This window comes from Osmerus eperlanus, chromosome 14 (genome assembly GCF_963692335.1).
Source record: "Osmerus eperlanus chromosome 14, fOsmEpe2.1, whole genome shotgun sequence".
Taxonomy (NCBI): domain Eukaryota; kingdom Metazoa; phylum Chordata; class Actinopteri; order Osmeriformes; family Osmeridae; genus Osmerus; species Osmerus eperlanus.
Genome location: NC_085031.1, coordinates 14,729,265 through 14,752,203, shown reverse-complemented (window position 1 = coordinate 14,752,203; position 22,939 = coordinate 14,729,265). Strand labels below are relative to the sequence as shown.

Below are 22,939 nucleotides of genomic sequence, written 5' to 3'. Positions count from 1 at the left end.
TAAAATAAAATATAAATTAAAGAAACGCCATTAGACCAACCAATAGACCAACTATTATCAGATTATAAAATATATTATTGAGTACCTGCATGTGCCTAAACCATCTAACAAGAATTGTATTTATTTTTCAAACAATAATAAATGACTCATGTTGGTCGAAACTGCACCTCCTCCCCCCCTCTATGGTCACGTGGTGTGCAGGAGGTACGACTCACCTGCATTTTCCAAAACCACGCCTTTACCTGCTAGAACCAGGAAATCCAAGGCCTTGGCGACAGACTTCCCTTGTGTTTACAACTATCTCGGGTGTGGAATTATTGAAAAGTCGGATTAAAGAGTATTTTTTCAAGCAGCCTACTTTTTAGGTGCAAATAATTTACCAACTTCGACCTCCACTCGGTACGTATCACGCTTTCCTGAAAATTCTTTTTTTGAGTAGTCACTGAGTAGTCACTCACTAGGCACACTTGAGTAGCCTTGTATGGTAATCGAATGTTAGCGTTCACTGTGTTTGGTTTCAGTCAGACTTTTATAAAATAGTCGTATTTCCTGTAATGAATGGTGAGATTTAAGTTTTCATACAAAGGCCCGTGTGTTTTTACGTTTTCTCTAAATCTACGCGTAGAAATGAGTGACATTAGTTCCGAGGACGTTGTTCACTGTTGCTTTTGTTGCTTCAATCCAGTTTGTTCACAGTATTACGGATTCAGTCTTGTTTGAACATGAGTGAGTTACCAGGCTATTTCTGTTGGCAACCATGCAGGGCACGATTGAAGGGTTTTGGGGTCAGGTTGAGCAACTCTGCTCAATTTGTTTAGCTATTGTTGAGTGTTTCTCCTTTTGTGTGACAGGTCAAACCGCGTAGGCCTCAGTGAAACTACACATGCGAGTTTAGGTGTACCCTGAGGGCCACAATCGTGTGGCTGCGTCAATCGCTCTGCTCTAGGTTAGTTATCAATGGGCAAGCCTGGCTTTGTATACAACCACATCGGTAAATGTATGGTCGACGACAGGGCAAGCCTTTATCGGGGTCTGAACAGGTGTGTGGTACTGCAGGTTTAGGCGTGAGATAGTGAATGAATATTAGGGGCCGTTTAGGAAATAATTCCGACTGTCCTTACACAAACACATTAAATACACGTTAACATATGACATGTTCACACATGCATTCATACTACTGAAAACGTACATATGCATACATATGAAATGCTTGCACAGATGCATGTGAAACACGTTCACCCACTGTCTTATATGAATCGTTCAAATCATATAAGGATGAGTAAGAACCTGTGCAAAAAAGAAAAAAAGCTTTTGAAAAAAACGTCATCATCATCATTGATGAGTACATAATGAGGACTACTATACTCTAGCCTAGAGCTTGAAGGCTACCCTGCTCTAGGCTTCTCTGTTCTCCTCGACCGTTTTTTTTTTTTAAAGGTTGAAACAATTTCTCACGCAGTGGCATGTGTCGCTCCGTCTGTCTTAATGACAAATTTATGGTATTGCGTAATGTAGTAGGCAGCAGAGTAATGCTATGATAATGCAACACGTGCGGAGTGACAAGGGCTAGGGCATCATTCTGCTTATGTAAACGAATTAAAGACAACCAAACAGGGGATAACCACTCCCTCCCCCCCCCCCCCCTATCCAGCTTTCCCATTAGGGCTCCTTAAGAGTTCGAGTTACACAGAAATGCACTCGGAGGTGATGTTCTATTCAAACAACGCTTTTGTTTGTGTCCTCCATCTCAGGGTACTTCGTACCGATTTGACATGAATATGGATTTTAGTTATTATTTTATGAGCAAAGAACAGAATTTGAAACACCATTTCCCCCGTAGAGCCACCATAGTGGCTCAGACATCACAGATTAAGGATTAGGTTTTTGATCCCTCCACAAAATATTGCAGTGCTGGGATGTGTCTAAAATGTTTCCTATATCCCAGGTTTAAGATGTGTCCAGGGGAAATGATTTGATTCGATGAATGGTATTTGGAGTAAACAAACAAAACATTTTCTTCACCCTCTTTTGGTGGTTCCGAATGTCCTGATGGGTTTACCTCTGGCTTACCGGTTTAATGTGATAGTCAGCGATTACAATGTACAAGACATATTCTGATATTTGGGAGTTTAGTGTGATGACAGGGCGTGTGCATGTGAGTGTGTGTGTGGCTGTGTACCGTGACAGGGCTCCAGCTGGTGAGCTCTTCCAGAGAGTGACAGAGGTTACAGGATTAGCGTTGTCGTAGTCGTCGTGTGCCGACATCCCCTCTCCACGGATGCCCATGCATGTCCCTCCTCCTGAATTTGCTTATCTGAGGCTCCTATACAATGTCTGATTTCTATAGGTCCAGGCCTCGCATGCTGATCTGCTGAACGGAATAACTATATAGGGTTTAAGATTCTACTGTACAGCGGATAACCGGATCAGTGGAGAGGGAGCCCATGTGAGGCCGTTTCCCTGTGCCGCTCATGCCCCCCAGACTTGGTCCGTGTTCAAGGCAGTGCTGTTAAACATCTCCATGTTTTTTCGTTACCTAACCACAACCAAACAGAGGCGGTTATTTATAGACTCACTGTTTTTTTGGGTCTTTGGAGCTCTTAGGGATTTCGGTGCCCTGCTCTTTGGCAGGGAGGTCTGCCCTTCCCAAGGCTAGTCCAACTCAGTAATCCAGACGTTCAAGCCACTGGAATATAAATCCTAGCGAGAGCTGTGATTGGCTGGCAGCCGGCTGGGCGTTGTGTGTTTGTGTGTTTGTCACGGGACACGGTCGCGTGCTGTCAGCTGGTGACGCAGAACACAAGACACAACCCCCGAGCATGTGTGTGTTTGTGTTGATGTGTGTCCATGTTTGTGTTGATGTGTGTCCATGTGTGTGTTTATTTAATAGTATGAAAATGTTAGTTTGTGATATGCTAGGAGGGTTTGGGGAGGGTAGCAAAGGCTACATTAGAGGCGTGTGAGTGTAGTAGATGGGAGGTCCTGGGTGTTAATGGACAGGAATACTAAACCTGCAAGGGGATTATGGGAGGATGGGCTGGGAGCGATGCATGATCTGTCGGGACTTAGTACCACAATTATCCTGCCAGCAGCAGCACCCGAAACAGGGTTTTCATTAGTGTAATGTTCAGAGATCTCCCAGGGTTACGTAACAGCGATCCCCCCACCTCTCCCTTGCGGCTCCGCCCACCGCAACGTGGATGTTGTTTCCCTTTTTTTTTTTTTGTCTCTTTGGGAAAACCAAATGGACATCCTTCGGAGGGGGGCGGAGTCAGGTGGGCTGTGAGGGGCGGTGCCCGTGCCGTAGTAGTCGTGGGCAGAGCAGAGGGGATCGCGCTGAAGATGAGTGTGTGACGGTGGCGAGCGAGCGAGCGCAGCAGCGACGGGGACAGCCGAGCGCGAGGAGATGTCTTGGGGTTTTATCAAAGTGCTCAGGGCCTGGCAGTGAGATGTGTTAGAGCAGAGCCAGTGAGAAGGGTTGTGGGACCGAGCTGCATGAAGTGGAGGAATAGGATTAGTCTTAAAGATGAAGTTTAAGAAGTTCATCACAATCATGCAGGCGGCCATGGGGGTGGTCCCCCTCAACAAACGAGAGCTGCTGCCACCGGGCAGGAAACTGTGGAGACCGCCAGCGTGAGTGTGTGTGGGAGGGTGGGTGGGTGCGTGCGTGCGTGAGTAATGACGACCTACAAGTTCCTTCATGTGCTTGGAATCTGCAGAACTGCATTTGGTTTTGTTGAACTACATTTCATGGATATTCTCATTGCTGCTTGAAGCGATTCCACATTTCTTATTGGAATGTTTGTCTCGATACTGTTGATCAATGCCTTGCTTTTAGAATGTTCCTCGCGGTTCAGCGTTCTTTAGACTGTTGTTCTCTGTTCTTAACATTCTGTATTGTTCATCATTGTTCCACATTCTTTAGAGTATTCTTCGCTGTTCATTGTTCTTTAGAATGTTTTTCGCGGTTCATTGTTCTTTAGAATGTTCTTTGCTGTTGGGCATTCTTTATGTTCACTGTAGAGTGAAGGATGTTCAGCTCAGTGTAACAGTGCCTGCAGGTCATAGTATAGCTGTACTGTATTTGTGAGCAGTCCTACTGTATCTGTAAACATAGCAGATTATATCACAGGCCTTCTGTACCAGCTCTCCTTAGATGACCCAATGTATCATCACTCACTGTGCCATGTCGTATAACTGTACATGGAACAAAAGGGGATGGTTCCGTGGAACAGAGTTTTATTGCAAATCAAGAGGTTCTAGATTGAACCCCCTCCCCCACTCCTGGATGTCACTGGATATAAATCTGCTAAATTAATGTCATTTGGGCGCTGATGATGGCTGACTGTCCACTGCTTCCCAGCAGCTGCTCAGGTCTGGGACTAAGGGGGTTAGTTGGAGAGCCACACCACACGCTGGTCATATGGTCACAGGTCCCATCAAGGTCAACCGCTTTTTTTAATTCACTCACTCCAAGCATATGTTGCACAATGCTGTTCCATCTCCACTCAGACACTGCTATCTCGCCCAGTGTTTCTTAGTGTGTGTGTATCTACACGTGTGTGTGCGTTGCATTGCATTGTTTTGTGTGTGGGTCAGTGTTGGTCTGGTCAAAGCAAAGGTGATATCTGTGTTACCTCTTTTTTTCAGTGAACTGGATTTGGGGGTGAACTGAAATTGACATTTTGCCTTTGACCAAAAACAATCTCTGTTTTTCACATTATCTTTGCTGTTTTCATCAAAGCTATATGAAAAGTCGTTTTTGACCACTGTTCCAAGTTTTTTACGTTTTTAAGTGTATCAATGCAGACCACATTTCCTATGTAACAGTCGTTTTCCTGTTTCCGTAGTGACCAGCCCAGTAGAGACCAGTCCAACACCGACCTGTTCCGGTCCAGCTGTTCCTGGGACAGATTCTACTGGACCAAAGAAGCCCAGCACCTCTACCTCGGTCGTCTCTCTGCACCAAGCTACTCTGCTATTCTGAGGGTACCTCTCGAGCTCCCTTCATCATCTTCACTGGGCTGTCTGTGTGGTCTGCCTCCCAGCAGTGCCAGGGCTTGGTTAGCTTGGACTGGTTTCACAGCCCAGCTAAATTAAGCATGGTAGTTTATTGGAGTAATCTCCATGGGAAAGGCAGACTGAGTTATTTGGATGCATGCTTTTGTACCGTCATAGAAATAGGGTAAATCTGTGTGGAATGTCTGTCTCTTATCTTTCTCCACTTGCTCATGTTTGCTACTGGCAATGTGTCCAAGGCCCTTGTCCTCTTGCCCTGGTTTGAACACCACTGTTCCTTGCACACACATCCCACACACGGCCTTTCCCTTTTCCCCCCAGCGCAAATTCACATACACACACACACACACATACTTACACACACACCATAACCAAGCATTTGAACCAGGAAGGCTAGTCTTCTTGCTGTACTGGGAAGCAGCTGTTTGGACAGACTATTCTAGAGCTGCCCAACCCTGTTCCTGGAAAGACACTATTGATGTTATGTTTATTGCGCTATTGGAATGGCAGAGATTGCTCTACGGTACTATCTCTCATTTAGTATCTCATTGTGCTTAAGAACTGATACTGTATGTGTTATGGCGAACACAGAGGTATTTTAAAAGGCAAACAAACTATCTAACTGCACACAGATTTGACAGTTACTGAAATTAACTTGGTTATAGGAACTGAAGTGCATTTATTCTCTAAACATTGAACACATTCAATCAGACTCATTTGGCAAGAGTTAACACCGTCTTGGGGTGACCGAATGTTCTTTGATGGACAACATTTCAAATGAATGGGCATTGGAGTAATACGTGGGTTTATTATAAACGGGATGTTTTTTTATAATCTTGTTAAAATATCAAAAAATGTTTCAACCCCGTTTTTGTATTTGGTACATTATGTGGCTTAATGTGGTCGCCTGGGGCGCTCGTGCTCACTATGGAAAATATGCCGAAAAGTGTTATTCGACAACGAATCTTGTTTAAGACGAGTTTCAGCCGTGTTACCGGTCTCCATGTGTGTCCCTTCTGTACTGCGGACACAGCAGTAGCGGTCATTTAGTCCTTTACGTCGGTGTGACAGTGCATGATGCCCGTTAATGGAGGGAGACTGTTCTCTTTGAGCAGATATGAGACTCAGTATTTTAAAGTAAGTAGTCGATCATTTTTTCATTTGAGTACTCACTTGGTCCAAAGTGTAAAATATAAATGCGTTATAATCTCTCTCTAGTTTTGGTGTGTATTCACTAAAGAGACGTTTCAAAAAAGTCACGAGACCGAATGGAAAGCCTGTTTGATCCACCTGCTCCCAAAACTGAAGGGTCCCTCAGTTCTAAGCTCTTGTTTCACTTTATCTGATAATAGTTGGCTTATTATTGTGCTTGTAGGCAGCTTTTTTGAGGAAAATTAAACATCCGTTTAGGGGTTTGTGGTGTTCGTAGCTTATGTTGCAAAATATGTGTCGAGCGTTTTGATTGTGGTTGAGGATGACCGCGGTTGCTCGCAAAAGGCAGACATTATTCTTTTTTTTTAACTGGTTTAACGGCACTTGTTTTAAGTTAACCTTGTACTAATCTTATCGTTTTCCGCCTAAATTAAATATCGGCCTGCTAAAGGTAAAACAGCATTTTTTAAATTGCCTGTAGCTTTTTCTGTTTCAACTAGAGGGAGCACTGTTACAACTAATTCATGGTAGTTTTAAGGTCATGAGGTGAGCAGATTTTCAAGCAGTGCATGGTTTGGTAGATAAATCTAGACCCGGTTGTTCTGTATTATCTTATGTTTCATCAACAAGTGTGTTAGTATGTTGAAAAATGCTGTGTAACACGTGGCACACGTAATGACCATACAAAGTGTGGATTTCAATTGCGTCTACTTGCATGGTTTTATGTCTACAGTATTATGTCAACTTGGTTGTGGCCCGTTGCGTGTGTAAGCGCCTGCGAGTGTGAGAGAGAAGAGAGAACTGCATGGTCTTTTGTCCATGCCAGTGACTGATTTGAGATTAAAGGCTGTGTTCCGTCTAAGCCTGACCCATGAGTATAGGCCGCCTTCTGCTGTTTCATTCATTTGACAATTTAAACTCTCGTTTTCATCACTGAAACTGTGATGGTGAGTAAATTCTTGCGTAATTCCCAGAGGGCACGACTTCAGATGGTTCATCATTCAGGGTAATGAATGAGGAGAGCTGTAAACCTGTTACTTGCCTCACCACCAGAGGGCAGCAGCACTCCCACTGTTCATCCCTGAGATGTGACCATGCCCTGACAGGAGAGCAAAGCATTCATTTAGCAGACGCTTTTAACCAAAGCGGTGACAGAGGGGGATTTCAACCTGCGACCTTTAGTGCTTCAGTCAAATGCTCTACTACTGAGCTACACCCATACTTCAGTTGAACACGGCACAGGAGTACAACTCCACACAGCTACAATGTAATACTGTAGTTGAGATGTTATCATTGCACTCTGTCTGGTAAATGCAGACCGTTCATCTTCCCACAAAGTCAAAACACCTCTCAAGTTGCAAACTTGGTATCAGTATAGTCAAAGTCAACGTTTTAGGGGACATGAGCATACGAATGACACATTTTTGAGTGGAGGGAGTTTTCTGTGACACGGCACATGTAGTTGTTTAAAAAACAACCATGACCAGTACCGGTATACCGTGCAACACTAACGACCAGTGTTGAAGCTCCTGAGATGGAGCTGCTTCTGAAGGGAAGCCTCAGGAGGACAGAAGCTGGACCGAGAGGAGCAGCCACTGTTGGGAGGTTTCCTAATCCCATCCTCCTGAAGTGTGTGGTATCTGCGTGTGTGTTTTCCTGAATATTTCCCTGCCAGATTTCCTTTTATGGTGTGTTTCACAACGCCCATGTGGCAATACCCTCACTCTGAATCACAGGTAGCAGGGTTTCCCCTAGGTTTACAGCTTTGGGGGGGTAGCCATGTAGAGACATGGTCTCCTGACCATGTAGAGACAGAAATGACATTCCGTTGTGTACATAAGATAAATAACATAAGGCCATTTAGTTTGTTTAATAAAAGAGCAAGCTATAGACATGTTTTATAGGAAAGGTAACCTTAAATGACTTGTTTTCTGATCTGGCGCTATAAAAAAAAGAAAGAATTATTATTTATTTTATTTACTTGACCTTCCAGGGGGTGGGCAGGGGGTGCCATTGGGGGGGCGGGGCGCCCCCCTAATATAACGGTAGGGGAAACACTGGGTAGTGTCAATAGTATTGCTTTTCTGACAACCTGCCCACACACACACTGACAGACCACACTACAGACTAGATACACGCAGTTCCCTCATGTTGAGTCATGTCAGAAGGGTGTGGTCGTTTCTATCAGGAGTTTCCCTTGACTCCTTCTCATCTGTTCTGTAAGACGCCCAAGATGTGGGTTACACTTCAGATCTGGCAACCTGGATGCCCCCCATTTCAACAAGATGCACAAGAGAAGTCAGCAGAGCCAAGCTTTTACATTAGTTTATGCTCAGTAAAAATGTCAACTTATCCAACAGTTTGACGCTGAGCATCGTAGTCTAGGATCCATGTGTCTGGGTTCACCTTATAGTTTGATACGACAGATTCCTGGTTAACAGATGATTTTCAGTTAGTGTACTAATCTGTGTGGGATGAATGCTTGCGATTTATATTGTGTATGTTCTATTTTCATTCAGTGGCGCATCATTGTGTGTGTGAGAGAGAGAGCGTTTGTGACAACAAGCATGATTATCGGTGTTATTGTTATGCACGGGGTATGTTCAGTGTATTTTAATCATTTGCGTGTACACGCCAGTGTGTGTGTTTGTGTGCAAGCAATTGTGTGACAGTTTGTGTATGGGATTGCTTGAGAGGTAGAGTTTATGCGATTGTGTGTGTGTTTACCCTGTCTCTGGACGGTGGGATTTGCTCTGAATGTAGGCCATCAGAATCCCTCTTACGTCAACAGCAGGCAGGCAGATGCAGGCAGGAGGGAGGAGGTGGCTCTGAGGCTGGGCTGTGGAGGAGCTGGAGGGGCACAGCCTAGCAGAGCACCACTGGAGGTAGAGAGAGACGGACAGAGAGAGAAAAGCAGACAGACAGACGTGCAGACAGACAGACGTGCAGACGGGCAGACGGGCAGACAGACAGACGGGCAGACAGACAGACAGACGGGCAGACAGACAGACAGACGGGCAGACAGACAGACGGGCAGACAGACAGACGGGCAGACAGACAGACGGGCAGACAGACAGACGGGCAGACAGACAGACAGACAGACGGGCAGACAGACAGACAGACGGGCTGACAGACAGACGGGCAGACAGACAGACGGACAGGAAGGAACATGAAGACGGTCCTCCACCTGCACAGGAAGTGGGCCCACACTGTGAAGGCCATTCGCATCCTGCAGGGGCTTGTAAGTGACTGGCTCGCCATTAGAGAGGCAGACAGACAGGCAGAGAGACAGACGGACAGGAAGGTGGTTTGGTGGAGAGACAGGCAGGCAGACACAGACAGGTGGTTTGGTGGAGAGACAGGCAGGCAGGCAGGCAGGCAGGCAGGCAGGCAGGCAGAAAGGTGGTTTGGTGAAGAGACAGGTAGACCAATGCTGTGTGTTGCTGGGAAAAGTGAGGGAAGTTGAACTGTGGTTGAGTTTTTGAGGAGTGGGTGAGTGGACAGCTGACTTGTCTAGAGTCTAGTCAGTTAGGTAAAGCCAAAAGGTTGTGTGTGTGTGTGTGTTGTGTGGGTGAGATGTCAGATGGCTCGTCTCGTCCGTTAGGTAAGCTGAGTGTGTTCAGTGGTGTGAATCATTGCAAGCTGTACAGCGGCGTGTGTGTGTTACCTGTCTATTGTTTTAAGCATTTTCCAACTTATTTTAAAATAAGTTTGAAAAATTCTGAAGGCAGCACTAGGGCACTAAGCCTTTCCACACTGGTCTAGCTCAGAGTTTTCCACCCCTGGTCCTCGGGCCTCTCTGCCCTGCATGATTTCGATGTTTCCCTGCCCCAACACACCTGGTTCAGATGAATAGTTCATTATCAACTCAGCAGAAGTGTGTTAACAACCTATTCATTTAAACCAGGTGTGTTGGAAGAAGGGAAACATCAAAACCATGCTGGGCAGGGGGTCCCAGAAGGACCAGGATTGGGAACCATTGTTTTAGCAGTTTCACCATGGCTTCCATGTGAAGGTACCAGTGAAATGTGTGTCTGGAACCCTCCCCCCTCCTGGCTGGTTGACGTGCCTGTGTCTCTCTCTCTCCCAGCAGAACCCGGTCATGGAGGAGACGGTGTGGGAGCAGTACACTGTGACGCTGCAGCGGGTGAGTCTGACTTCGCGCCCCTACACTTCCTCCTCTTCCTCCTCCTCTTCTTCCTCCTCTTCCTCCTCATCCTCCTCATCCTTCTCCTACGCTTCATCTTCCTCCTCATCCTCCTCTTCTTCCTCCTCTTCCTCCTCCTCCTCTTCCTCCTCCTCCTCCTCCTCATCCTCCTCCTACGCTTCATCTTCCTCCTCATCCTCCTCTTCCTCCTCAGTCTCACTGGCTCTGTGCCGCCTTCCAGTGCCATCCCTATCCACGAGTGGGTTATTTTTTCAAAATGGCCGCGTGCATATTGTTTTTCTTGGCTCCAAAGTTGAGAGGGAGCCTCAGGTGTTTGAGTGTGTATGGACGTGTAAGCCCAATCTGAGCCCAGAAGTGTATAGGTGTGTGACATGCATTTGAAGCACGGCCACGCTGTGCGGCAGATAGGTAACAGTCCGCTGTAGTGAGAGCCTGGTATAGTACTATATCACTGTTACTGCTGTAATGCTGCCTTTTCTATGTTAATACTGATAGCAGTCATGTTTGTCGACTTTAGCATGACTTGCTGTCTAGTGAACTGGGTCACCGTGCTTTCCAAGATCATGTGACCCTGTTTCTTTCGCACGCACACACTCAACACATGTCCTGCCTGCTTAATCATGCTGATCTCATGTCGGTTCATGTTCTGAGATTCTGCTCCTGGAAAGCCGCTCTCCTCCACTTCCCTGACCCCTGCCCTCTGCCAGCTGTCAGCGTGTCACTCTCCTCCATCCATCCATCATCTCTCCTCTGTCCTCATTTGACCAAGTTCTTCTTTGACTACAGTCGTCTTGGTATTCTCGTCCTCTGCCTCACGCGTCACTTCCTGTTTATGTATAAGCGAGCTTTCCTACTTTCACTGCCAGTCGCTCTCTTTTTCTCTTCATCATTTATCATTCTCTTGTTCTCACTCCTGCTTTTCTTTGTAGTTCCATCGCTTTCGTTCTCTCTCTCTCTTGTTCTCTCTCTCTGTCTCTCACTCTCTGTTTCTCCCTGACCATCTGGCCTAGGAACAGATGTGCCGGGTGGTTGTTTTATTACAGATGGGGGAGAGAGGGGGAGGGTGATGGGGGGGAGAGAGAGGGTGATGGTTAGTACAGATGGGGGAGAGATGGGGAGGGGGGGGGGGAGAGGGGGAGGGAGGGGGAGGGTGATGGGGGGGAGAGAGAGGGTGATAGTTAGTACAGATGGGGGAGAGATGGGGAGGGGGGGGGGGAGAGGGGGAGGGAGGGGGAGGGTGATGGGGGGGAGAGAGAGGGTGATAGTTAGTACAGATGGGGGAGAGATGGGGAGGGGGGGGGGGAGAGGGGGAGGGTGATGGGGGGGAGAGAGAGGGTGATAGTTAGTACAGATGGGGGAGAGATGGGGAGGGGGGGGGGAGAGAGGGAGGGGGAGGGTGATGGGCTTCATCAAATCTCTTGCTTTAATCTCTGGCCAAAGCAGGAGCAGGTACACACTACCGGGCCAGGCTAGGGGTGGGCGAGGAGCATCAGGAACACACACACACACGCAAAAGTACACCTACACACAGGACACGTGCAGAAATACACACACACACACACACACACTGAAGACCAACAGATTATCATCTGACAATAGTAATGTACGCACATTCATTAGTTCACAGACAGTATCTCTCTACAAACAGCACAGTGTATGTATGTCTCTTAACAGGACCCTAAGATGGGCTTCGGCATTGCGGTGTCGGGGGGGCGTGACAACCCCAACGACGACAGCGGAGAGATGTCCATAGTGGTGTCTGACGTGCTGCAAGGAGGGCCTGCTGATGGTCTTCTATTGTACGTACCTCCTGTCAATCAACCTCAGGGACATAGCATGATTGGTTGTCTTACTTGTAGCTTAGTTTTGACCTTGTGCTCTGCTGTCACAGTGCTCTACCTCCTGAGCTGTCATAACAATAATCCTAAATAATGTATTCATTTAGCAGATACTTTTATCCAAAGCTATGTACGGTAAAAAAACCCGTTATCTCTTGACTTGCAGTCAAGTGCTCTACCATTGAGCCCCACCCTCATCTACATGTTACTCTTGATTCAGTCTGGATCACGTCAAGCTGTGTCTATTGTTTGTGTGTTGTGCAGTGAGAGTGACCGTGTGATCCAGGTGAATGCCACATCCATGGAGGGCGTGTTCCACAGCTTCGCTGTACAGACCCTCAGGAAGTGTGGAAAAGTAGCCAAGATAGTAAGTTCTGTCTGTCAATTATGGTAGTTCAGAATCTGTGTTTTGTAAACTATCAGTGTGTTGGTTTCTTAATTCTGTCCATAGTCTGATAGTTAAGGTTAAAGACTGTGTCAGTGTCGTAGTTTAGAAACTGTTGAAAGTTAACCTTAGTGACGCATGGAAAAAGTGTGTTTCGTGTCATCGACCGGACGTGCTTTTTGAATCCCAATAGACAGTCAAGCGGCCGCGGAAAGTTCCGGTGAACCTGAAGCGTGACCCCTCCCCCGACGACCGCGTGTTCAGCAACGACTACAACGACGACTACGACCAGGACCGCCGCAGCCTGTACAGCAGCCGCAGCGGCCTGCCCGACCGCGACCGGGACCGCGACCACAGCCTGGAGCGGGTCGGAGGCTACACGGACTCGGGCTACCAGACCCGAGAGAGGGACTACGGCCGCGAGGAGCGGGGCCGGAGCACGGAGCGCGACCTCGCCCCTGACCGCGCTTTCAGACGAGACGGCAGCCAAGGTCGGACTCTGGACCGCGACCACAGCCCCGACCGGCGCTATCGCAGCGACCGCGCGCTGGACCGCAACCACAGCCCCGACCGGCGCTATCGCAGCGAACGCATGCTGGACCGCGACCACAGCCCCGACAGGCGGTACAAAAGCGACCACACGTTGGACCGCGGCGAGAGCCCCGACCCGCGTTACCGAGGGCCTCCCAGTCCCGACCGCGGCCGCGACCACAGCTTCGAGCGCGGTCGCATCCCCAGCGACCGCGACCACAGGAAGTACGAGGCGCGGCAGGAGGAGCCGATGAGGAGGGCCGGCAGCAGAGAGCGCCTGGAGCGCTCCCCGTCGCCCCCCGCCATGCCCATCCCCATGGCCTGCCCCCCCCCGCGCGACCACGACCCCCTGGAGAAACCCCTGAACGTGCTGCTGCTGAAGAACAGGCCCAACGAAGGTCAGTGCTCTGCCTCTGGAATGTGGGGAGGGGTAGACCTTAGTGGTACACCGTCTGACTACAGATCTACATGTCCCAGGGTCTGTTCTCTAACGTCTAACCCAACGGGGATGACGCTTTGTATACTAGTGTGACCTGAAAAAAACATATTCTCTAACCGTTATGGTTAGTTGGTTTGTTTTCCCAGCCCATGTTCAAACGTGTGTGTGTGTGTGTGATGTGTTTGTAGAGTATGGCCTTCGACTGGGCAGCCAGCTGTTCATTAAGGAGATGACCAGCACAGGCCTGGCCTGCAGGGACGGCAACCTCCAGGAGGGGGATATCATCCTGAAGGTAGGCCCCAGACACAGCTGCCCCCCCTGGGGCTGGAGGGACCCATGTCTGCCCCTCTGGACTGACCTGGAGATGTATCTGTTGTTCTACCTGGTCTTTCTTCTCCCTTTCCCTGCACTGCCTCTCTCCATCTCTCTCCCTCTCTCTCCTTCTCTCTATCTCTTCTACTCTCTTCATCTCTCTCTCCCTCCCTCTCTCTTCTACTCTCTCCATCTCTCTATCTCTTCTACTCTCTCTCTCCCTCTCTCTATCTGTTCTACTCTCTCTCTCACTCTCTCTCTATCTCTTCTACTCTCTCTCTCTCCCTCTCTCTATCTCTTCTACTCTCTCCCTCTCTCTCCCTCCATACCTCTTCCTCTCCCTCCCTCCCCCAGATAAACGGCACGGTGACAGAGAACCTGTCCCTGGGGGACGCGGGCAGGCTGATTGAGAAGTCTCGCGGCCGCCTCCAGCTGGTGGTCCAGCGTGACCGGCGGCAGGTCCTGATCCGCATCCCGCCGCTGGCCGACAGCGACTCTGAGATCGATGGTGAGAGACCCACCGCCACACTCCGAGCCAGCTGCTCCTACCCCATGTGACCGCCCCTCTCTGAACCCGTCCAGCCCGTCACTCTCCGTGTCCCGTCGTAACGGCCTAGACTAACATGTAAACGGGGGGGGGGAGGGGGGTTCTAACCGGAGTGTGTTTGAGGGAAGGCCATGCATGTGTTCCTCTCTGGTGTGTCCTTTTTCTGTTTCTGTTTTGTGTCTGATAATAAAACCGAAAAAAGGTCACACGATCTGTGACACTCACCCTTCATATTTTTCTTTTATGTTGTTTGGTTTCTGTTATTTCTGGATAGTTCTCTGTTCAGCTGACATAGACTTTCATTTGTTTGGAGATTAAATGACACATATGTGTATTTACATCTGAGCTGGGGCAGACCTGCTCTACCTCAGCACCACACAATAAAGACAATAGCCTCTCTACTGATTGGTTTTGGCAGTTTTTAAAAGTATCACGTGTTATTAGCACACCCTGTGATTGGCCCAGGCGTGAGAGGGGGGGGGGGGGTAGAGAGCAGAGCTGATCCTGGGCCCTGTGGGGGGCTTCGCTTCAGTTATTTGTGACCCACTTTATTTGATTTAGGGATGTGTGTGTGGGGGAAACTGTATGACTGAGAGCTTGTGGGTGTGTGTGTGTGTGGGAAACTTTGTGTATGAGTGAGAGCTTGTGTGGGTGTGTGAGATTGTGTGCGCTTGGGAAACTGTGTGTGGGTGTGTGTGCGTGTGGGCATAGTAATGTAATCCACCTTTATAATCCGTCAATTGGATATGACGGAATTTCATTATGTTCTGGTCCGGAAAGAAGCGCCTGTGTGCCTGGCATATTCTAAGGTTTGGACAGGAGCAGTGAGGTTCTATTGAGACACGGGGCAGCTCAGCTGTCAGACACGCTGGCCTGGCTGTGCTTTGGTTTGACCTCTTTCCCTCTGTCACTTTCTCTCTCTCTCCTCGTGACCAGTATTGGGTGGATATTACCTCTATCCCCCTCCCCTCTGCCTCTGTTTGGGGTGAGATACTGCTCGCTCTCTCTCCCTCCCTCTCTTTCTCTGGAGTGTCTGTGGTCAGCTCCATATCCACCTGGCAGAGTGATGAGTCCTAAAACGCCGGTGACGTTCTGTGTTCCAGATCTTTCCGAGATCGAGTCGTACCGCTCCTACTCGCCGCAGGACGACCGGCGTGCCGTGCCCTCCGACCTGTCCTCCCACTCCTCCAATGAGAGGCTCCGAGAGAAGCCCAGGTGAGCAGTCACTTCCTGCTTCCTGACGTCAACACTGGAGGAACACTCAGACTACACTGCCCTCCCAAACACACTCACTGCTCTGAGTAGAACTGAGACTGAACCTGAATCGCTTCAAAGCATTTAAAAAGAAACATTTATCGCAGGCACATGTGTTTTCATGTGGGATGGTAACACAGTTTATTCCAGTACACAGATATTAAACTGTTACAGCACTGTAGCAGTGTTGGTCTACTGTACTTCAAACATCGCATTTTGCATGACCAGAGTTAGGCTTGTTAGGGTCGTTTAAATGTAGTTTAGTTTGAGTTTTTAATAGTTTACAATAATCGGACCTAATAGTCTATAATATATACTGTCGATGTACGAAATTGTCACATGATCACTATACCACATCAGGGACGATCCTCCTAGCCGCCTTGCAAAGATGGGCGCCAAGGCAACGCCTTTCAGAGTTCCAGACCGACCTGTGGATGACATACCTCCCCTGCCTGCTGAGAGGGAGGAGCCTCGCCCGGACACGCCCCCAGGTGCCCAGACCGGCTCTCTCTCTCCAGAACACCTGTAACCCTGTACCACGTATGAACACATAAGGGATTAGAACCAACGCACCATCACATAAGGGATTAGAACCTAGCTAGAACCACGTATCAGCCCTAACATACCAGGACAGTGTTTCCCACAGAATGTGTTATATTTGTGGCGGTTGGCAGGGGCGGAGCCAGACGTTGTAAAAATGTGGAGCTCAGCCCAAACCTATGTCCTAGTATCGGTTAGATGTGAGTGTAGATAGGGACAACAAGCAGTGCGAGCGAGAAATGTATTTGCATTAATTTGAGCGCTAAATAGTTTTTGGAGCTTTACGTAATACAAACCTGGACTTATATTGTTATGTTTTCCTCCACAGCACCTGTTGTCACTGTTGCTCCCAAACTGCGTGCTGCCCCCAAGACCCTGCTCAAGCCCAGTCTGGAGGACCAGGAGATCTATGGGTGGGTGTGTGTTGTCAGAATGGCGAGTGTGTGTGTGTGTGTGAGACATACTGTGTAGTTGTGTGTGTGTGTGGTTATATGACGTGCTGTACTTGTGTGACCTACCTTCATGATCTGTGTGTGTGTCTCCAGGCCCAACACAGTGATGGTGCTCTTCCAGAAGGGGGAGAGTGTGGGTCTGAGGCTCGCCGGGGGGAACGACGTGGGCATCTTCATCGCTGGCGTCCAGGAGGACAGCCCTGCTGAGCTGGAGGGGCTACGCACCGGGGACCAGATCATGAAGGTACACACACACACACACACACATCATGAAGGTACACACACACACACACACACATCATGAAGGTACACACACACACACACACATCATGAAGGTACACACACACACACACACATCATGAAGGTACACACACACACACACACACACACACACACACACACACACATCATGAAGGTACACACACACACACACACATCATGAAGGTACACACACACACACACACATCATGAAGGTACACACACACACACACACATCATGAAGGTACACACACACACACACATCATGAAGGTAGACACACACACATCATGAAGGTACACACACACAAACACAGACACATCATGAAGGGAGACACACACACACAGAGAGATCATCAGAACGATCATGACAGATAGACCAGGGTCACACACACTAACCATGGCGTCCCTGTGTGTGTGTGTGTGTGTGTGTGTGTGTGTGTGTGTGTGTGTGTGTGTGCGCTCAGGTGAACAGCATGGACTTCAGAGGGATGGTACGAGAGGATGCTGTGCTTTACCTGCTGGAGGTCCCTAAAGGAGAGGAAGTCACTATCCTGGCCCAGAGCAAGCCTGAAGGTGTGTTAGACCTCCCGGCTGTGCACATGTCACACACATTACCAATCACTTGATGACCCATATTAGACAGTCCAATCGGGAATCAGAAGTGGTGTTTGTGTGTGTGTGCTCCAGTCTACCAGGACATCCTGGCCTCAGGCAGAGGAGACTCCTTCTTCATCCGGACACACTTTGAGTACGAGAAGGAATCCCCCCAGAGCCTGCCCTTCTCCAGGGGGGAGATCTTCAAGGTGGTGGACACGTTGTACGACGGCAAGCTGGGCAACTGGCTGGCCATCCGCACGGACAAGGACAACCAGCTGCTGGAGAAGGGCATCATCCCTAACAAGAGCAGGTGTGTGTGTGTGTGTGTGTGTGTGTGTGTGTGTGTGTTTACATCTTCAACAAGTGTTTGACATGTTTCTCCTCCCTCCCAGAGCCGAGCAGATGTCCAACGTCCAGAACGCCCAGAGGGTAGCAGCCAACGACAGGGGAGACTTCTGGAGGCTGCGAGGTCAAAGGGCGGCCAAGAAGAAGGACCTGCGGAAGAGCCGGGAGGACCTGACGGCCACGCCCCTCACCACGCGCTTCCCCGCCTACGAGAGGGTGGTCCTACGAGAGGGTGGGCCAAGAGACGCCGTCCCAGCCCAGCTGGAGAGCATTCCCACAAGAATACTGTCACTCGTTTAGTAGATTTTTTTTTTTTTTCCAAAGGGACTTGCAGTAACACTTTCACATGATCTTGTTTGTCCTCAGCTGGCTTCAGAAGACCTGTGGTGCTCTTCGGACCCATCGCTGACGCCGCCAACGAGAAACTGGCCAATGACCTTCCTGAGGAGTTTGTCATAGCCAGTGAGTGACTGCTTTGTGGGTGTTTTTCTGTTGTACTGGGTCTGGAGGTGTGAGGGCTGGGTTGTGTGTGTTTCTGGAGGGGTGAGGGTGGGTTATGTGTGTTTCTGGAGGGCTGACGGGTGGGTTTTTGCGAGGCTGTATGTGACTGCTGGGTTTGTGTGTTTCTAACAGAGACTGAGCCCAAGGATGCTGGCAGTGAGAAGTCCTCAGGGGTGGTGAGACTGAACACCATCCGACAGATCATTGAACAGGTAAGACGCCCCCACCACCATCATCATCATCACCATCATCAGCCTCTTGAACTTACAGCAACCACATTCTCACAGCAACCACATTGTCACTACCAACATGTCTAATTTCTACATCATCCCTTAGCCATCTCATCCTCTTGGCTTACCTTTCACAAGCCACATTATGTCCACGCCCTCCAGGCCCCGCCCCTCAGCCCCACCCTCCAGCCCCACCCTCCTCCCGTTCTTCACATCAGTATCATCATTAACAGGCAACTTATTATCCTTGTCTCCGCGCCCTCAGGACCTCCACGCCCTCCTGGACGTGACCCCCAAGGCAGTGGACACCTTGAACTACACCCAGTGGTACCCCATCGTGGTGCTCCTCAACCCGGACAGCAAGCAGGGCGTGAAGGCCATGAGGAACCGCCTGGTTCCCGGCTCCAACCGCAGCGCCCGCAAGCTGTACGAGCAGGCGGTCAAGCTGAGGAAGACCTGCGGACACCTCTTCACCTGTACGCCCCTCCCTCCCCCCCTTCTCCTCCTTCCTGGACACTTGTCTTACTCTTTGACCTGTTATTTATTTAGCAGAAATGCTGGCAACACTTTACGTTAAGGTTACATTAGCTACCATGTAACTACGTAGCTGTAACTATAGTAGCTGCATTGTGGAGACTCAGGAATTGTTGTCATGTGTAGACTGATGCCTTGTCTTCTCTGTCCAGCTACTGTGGATCTGAACTCTGTGAATGATGCCTGGTACGGAAGCCTGAAGGACTCAGTCCGAGAACAGCAGGAGAGAGCTGTGTGGGTCTGTGAGGGCAAGGTAAGTTTGTGCTTGTGTGTGTGTTGTAACTGATTCCGTCATTGAAAGCTGTGTTTTTGATCATTTTGTAATCACCTCTCTTACACTCTTCCTCCCGTTCTACCTGTCCACCCCTCCCTCTTTCTTTTTTTCCCTCTCTCCCCCTCCCTCCCTCTCAGCTGGATGGCTCAGAGGAAGACCTGGATCTCCATGACGACCGAATGTCCTACCTGTCGGCCATGTCAGCTGACTACCTGAGCATGGACAGCCGGCTGACCAGCGACTTCGAGGACACAGCCGACGAGGGCGGGGCTTACACTGACAACGAGCTGGACGAGCCAATGGACGAGCCGCAGGTGTCGGCCATCAGCCGCTCCTCGGAGCCCGTGCTGCCAGAGGAGGTGGGCCTAAACACCTGTCAATCATGCCGTCAACCGCCTGTCAATCATCTGTCAGTCACGTGTCACTCAACGTCAAATGGTCATTGTGTCGTTCTATGTCACGTGTGAGATTCGTATGGATGGTTTCGACTGTCCTAGCTGTGCGGTACTTCTACCATCTTTCTAACTCCCATAAAGACCCATCATCTAGACCCATCATCTAGTCAAACATGTCCTTGTCATGGTTTTAATGTTGTGTTCACACATAGAGAGTGATTGTGTTCATCCAGTGTGTCCGTCTTCCCCCTGCCCCCTGTAGAAGCCCCACCCTGTCCCCCCGGCACGCATGAGGAGGTCTGGGAGCAGGGAGGTCCTGAGAGACCCCAGCCCTCCCCCCTCCTTTGTCCCTGAGCCCCCCAAGGTGAGACGTCTCACCCTAAACCTCTCTCTCTCTCTCTTACCCTCTCTCTCAATGACCCCAGACCTCACCCTAACCCACATCTCATTTCAACCTTAACCCTAACCCACACCTCACCCTAACCCACACCTCACCCCAACCTTCACCAACACACCACCTAACACTCAGCCCAAACATCACCCCAAATGTTGCCCTGTGGGGCGTGTCTACTAACACCTCCCCTCCTATTGGTCCGGGTGGTTCTCCCAGGTGAGGGTCCGTGACTCCGCCCGCGGCTACGACTCCCACTCCAGCAGCACCATCAGCAGCGAAGCCCCTGGGGGCACCAAGCCGGCTCCTCCCCCCGTGGCCGTCAAGCCCAGCCTCCCCCACCTCCCCCAGGCTCCAGCCAGCCAGGGCGGGGAGGACCCGGCCAGCCGCTCCTTCATGGGGAAGGTGAAGGCCTTCGAGCAGATGGACCACCTGGCCCGGGCCCAGAGGATGCTGGAGCTGCAGGAGGCCGAGCAGGCGCGGGTCAGTACCGCCTGCTTCTCCTCAGTACCACCTGCTTCTCCTCAGTACCGCCTGCTTCTCCTCAGTACCACCTGCTTCTCCTCAGTACCGCCTGCTTCTCCTCAGTACCGCCTGCTTCTCCTCAGTACCGCCTGCTTCTCCTCAGTACCGCCTGCTTCTCCTCAGTACCACCTGCTTCTCCTCAGTACCACCTGCTTCTCCTCAGTACCGCCTGCTTCTCCTCAGTACCGCCTGGGACTCCCCAGCCCTGCTGGCGGGGGAACACGGAGAACATACGGGGATCATAAACCGAGAGACTAAACGTATTTCTCTTTCTTTTCATTCTTTCTCTCTTTCTTTCTTTTCTGTTGTCTGCTCTCTTACTGTCTTGCTCTGTTACTTTATTTCTCTCCCTCTTCCCTCTCTTTCTCTCCATCTGTCCATCTCTCTCTCTCTCTGTGTCCTCCCTCCTCCACGCTCTCCCTCCCTCCCTCTCTCTCTAGTTGGAAATCGCCCAGAAGCACCCAGACATCTATGCGGTCCCAATGAAGCTGCCCAAGCCCAACCTGAACCGCCCCCAGCCCATAGGGTAAGACCACGCCAGCCTCGCACTCACAGCTAGCCACAGCACCCAGCCCATAGGGTAAGACCACGCCAGCCTCGCACTCACAGCTAGCGACAGCAGCTCCAACGTTGAGTCTTTTGACCTTTTGAGGAATTGCATTGAAACAGACATAGGAAGATAGTTTCATATTTCAGAGAGAATACGCTGTAAGTGCGTTGCATGTGATGAAAGGATCCAAGAGCTCTCATGTGTCCTGCTGTGTCTCTCTCAGGTCCAGCTCCAACCCCGAGCCCCAGAAACCGCCCTCCAGGCCCCCGTACTCCGAGTCCCGCGGCCAGTACCATGACGACGAGGAGGCGTACCGGCGCCAGCTCGCCGACCAGACCAGACGTGGTTACTATAGCAACCCGCAGAAATACAAAGACACAGAGCTGTAGAGTTTGAACAGACGCCTGCCTAAGATCCACCTTCTTCTGCTTCTCCTCCAATCAGGGACTTGCTGTGTCCGAAAAGTCTTTTAGATATGATTGGACGAGGACGTGTCCTGTGCTCTGTTAGCCCCGCCTGGTGGCGGGTCGAGATATGACCAGATTCTAATGTGTCTTAACTGACGGTACTGATCTCAACCAGGCCATTTCTCCTTCTCCCTGGCCTCTCCGAGTCATCACAAATGCTTACTGATGGAAGTCGCTTACCCTGTAGAGTCTGTATGTATGTGTGCCCCACTGTTGTTATTTTTATAAACCTGACATTTTCAGTGTATTTATCTTTTACCTTCCATTCACGTATCCGATGCAGTATAAAACAGCTTATGCAACTAAATTTAGCTACAGCTGCTCTTTGTGATCTGCCAACGCTTGGCTAGAGGCTGGAGTGTCTGTCTTTATGTTTCTAATGTTACTTCATCCATCCAGATGTATTGTGTTCCTCCGTGTTGAGGGGTGGTGCTTATGGATCATTCTGTATGGGAACCAGCAAGTTTTAAAATGCCTTACAATCTGAAAGCTTGGGGATGTCGGTTCACTGAAAGGACAAACAAGCATGAAGCTCTTGGTCTATGTTGTAACCATCGGGTATGGTTTGAGAAAAAAAAAAAATAGCAGTTTTATTTCTTTTTTTGTGTATTAGTTTCATATAATCTGAGACAGTCACTGTTCTGGCGTCTCCTGCGCGTATACTATATATATATATATATATATATATATATATATATATATGCGTGTATATATATATATGCGCATATACTCAGAGACGCTCATCTTTTTATACCAGTCACGATATACGTCTTCATGTCTGTTTCTTTATACTGAATGTTTGATTCTTGATTGATCCGAGTACTCAAATTTCTGGAATAAATACAAATAAATAATTGTTACTCGTGTCTTTTATTGTTTGAAAGCCGGACAGTTGTTATTCATATTCTGCCTGACCCAGGTGGCCATGAGGTTCACACCAGGTGTGGACGACTTTTTACAACCGTCTCTGGAGAAGGTGATCCCTCACTGAATTCATCGGTCCTTCCTTCCCCAACTCTACATATCACATGATGGGAACAAGAACAGTTAGATTTCTGTTGCCCAGCACTCCTGTGTGGCTCTCATTATACATTTACATTTAGTCATTTAGCAGACGCTCTTATCCAGAGCGACTTAGTAAGTACAGGGACATCCCCCCGAGGCAAGTAGGGTGAAGTGCCTTGCCCAAGGACACAACATCATTTGACACAGCCGAGAATGGAACCAGCGACCTT

The 22,939-nt window shown here is 49.4% G+C and overlaps 1 protein-coding gene across 8 annotated transcripts; it reads left to right on the top strand.

The window, feature by feature from the left end:
* The first annotated feature begins 234 nt into the window (after positions 1-234).
* tjp2a (tight junction protein 2a (zona occludens 2)) lies at positions 235-22,564 on the top strand. Of its 8 annotated transcripts, none has more exons than XM_062478406.1 (24): positions 235-399; positions 4,851-4,989; positions 10,265-10,318; positions 12,014-12,138; positions 12,442-12,544; positions 12,756-13,491; positions 13,721-13,824; positions 14,199-14,352; positions 15,495-15,606; positions 16,006-16,136; positions 16,514-16,598; positions 16,731-16,881; positions 17,360-17,468; positions 17,583-17,802; positions 17,885-18,069; positions 18,204-18,299; positions 18,471-18,550; positions 18,834-19,044; positions 19,255-19,355; positions 19,514-19,735; positions 20,034-20,135; positions 20,382-20,645; positions 21,128-21,213; positions 21,461-22,564. In XM_062478406.1, exons 3-24 carry the CDS (start codon positions 10,274-10,276, stop codon positions 21,624-21,626), a joined length of 3,588 nt encoding a protein of 1,195 aa, XP_062334390.1. In that variant the 5' UTR covers positions 235-399; positions 4,851-4,989; positions 10,265-10,273; the 3' UTR covers positions 21,627-22,564. The 8 variants fall into 8 exon arrangements, 7 of the variants coding, with proteins under 7 accessions (XP_062334390.1, XP_062334388.1, XP_062334392.1 ...); XM_062478404.1 differs by having other exon boundaries at positions 10,262-10,318; XM_062478403.1 differs by lacking the exons at positions 235-399; positions 4,851-4,989 and adding an exon at positions 5,984-6,156.
* The last annotated feature ends 375 nt before the right edge of the window (positions 22,565-22,939 follow it).

Coding starts and splice junctions, on each gene's coding strand:
- tjp2a (XM_062478401.1), top strand. CDS start 9,341: ATGAAGACGGTCCTCCACCTGCACAGGAAGTGGGCCCACACTGTGAAG. Junction 12,545..12,755: donor GTGGAAAAGTAGCCAAGATA/GTAAGTTCTGTC, acceptor GAATCCCAATAG/ACAGTCAAGCGGCCGCGGAA. Junction 18,070..18,203: donor GAGGGTGGTCCTACGAGAGG/GTGGGCCAAGAG, acceptor GTTTGTCCTCAG/CTGGCTTCAGAAGACCTGTG.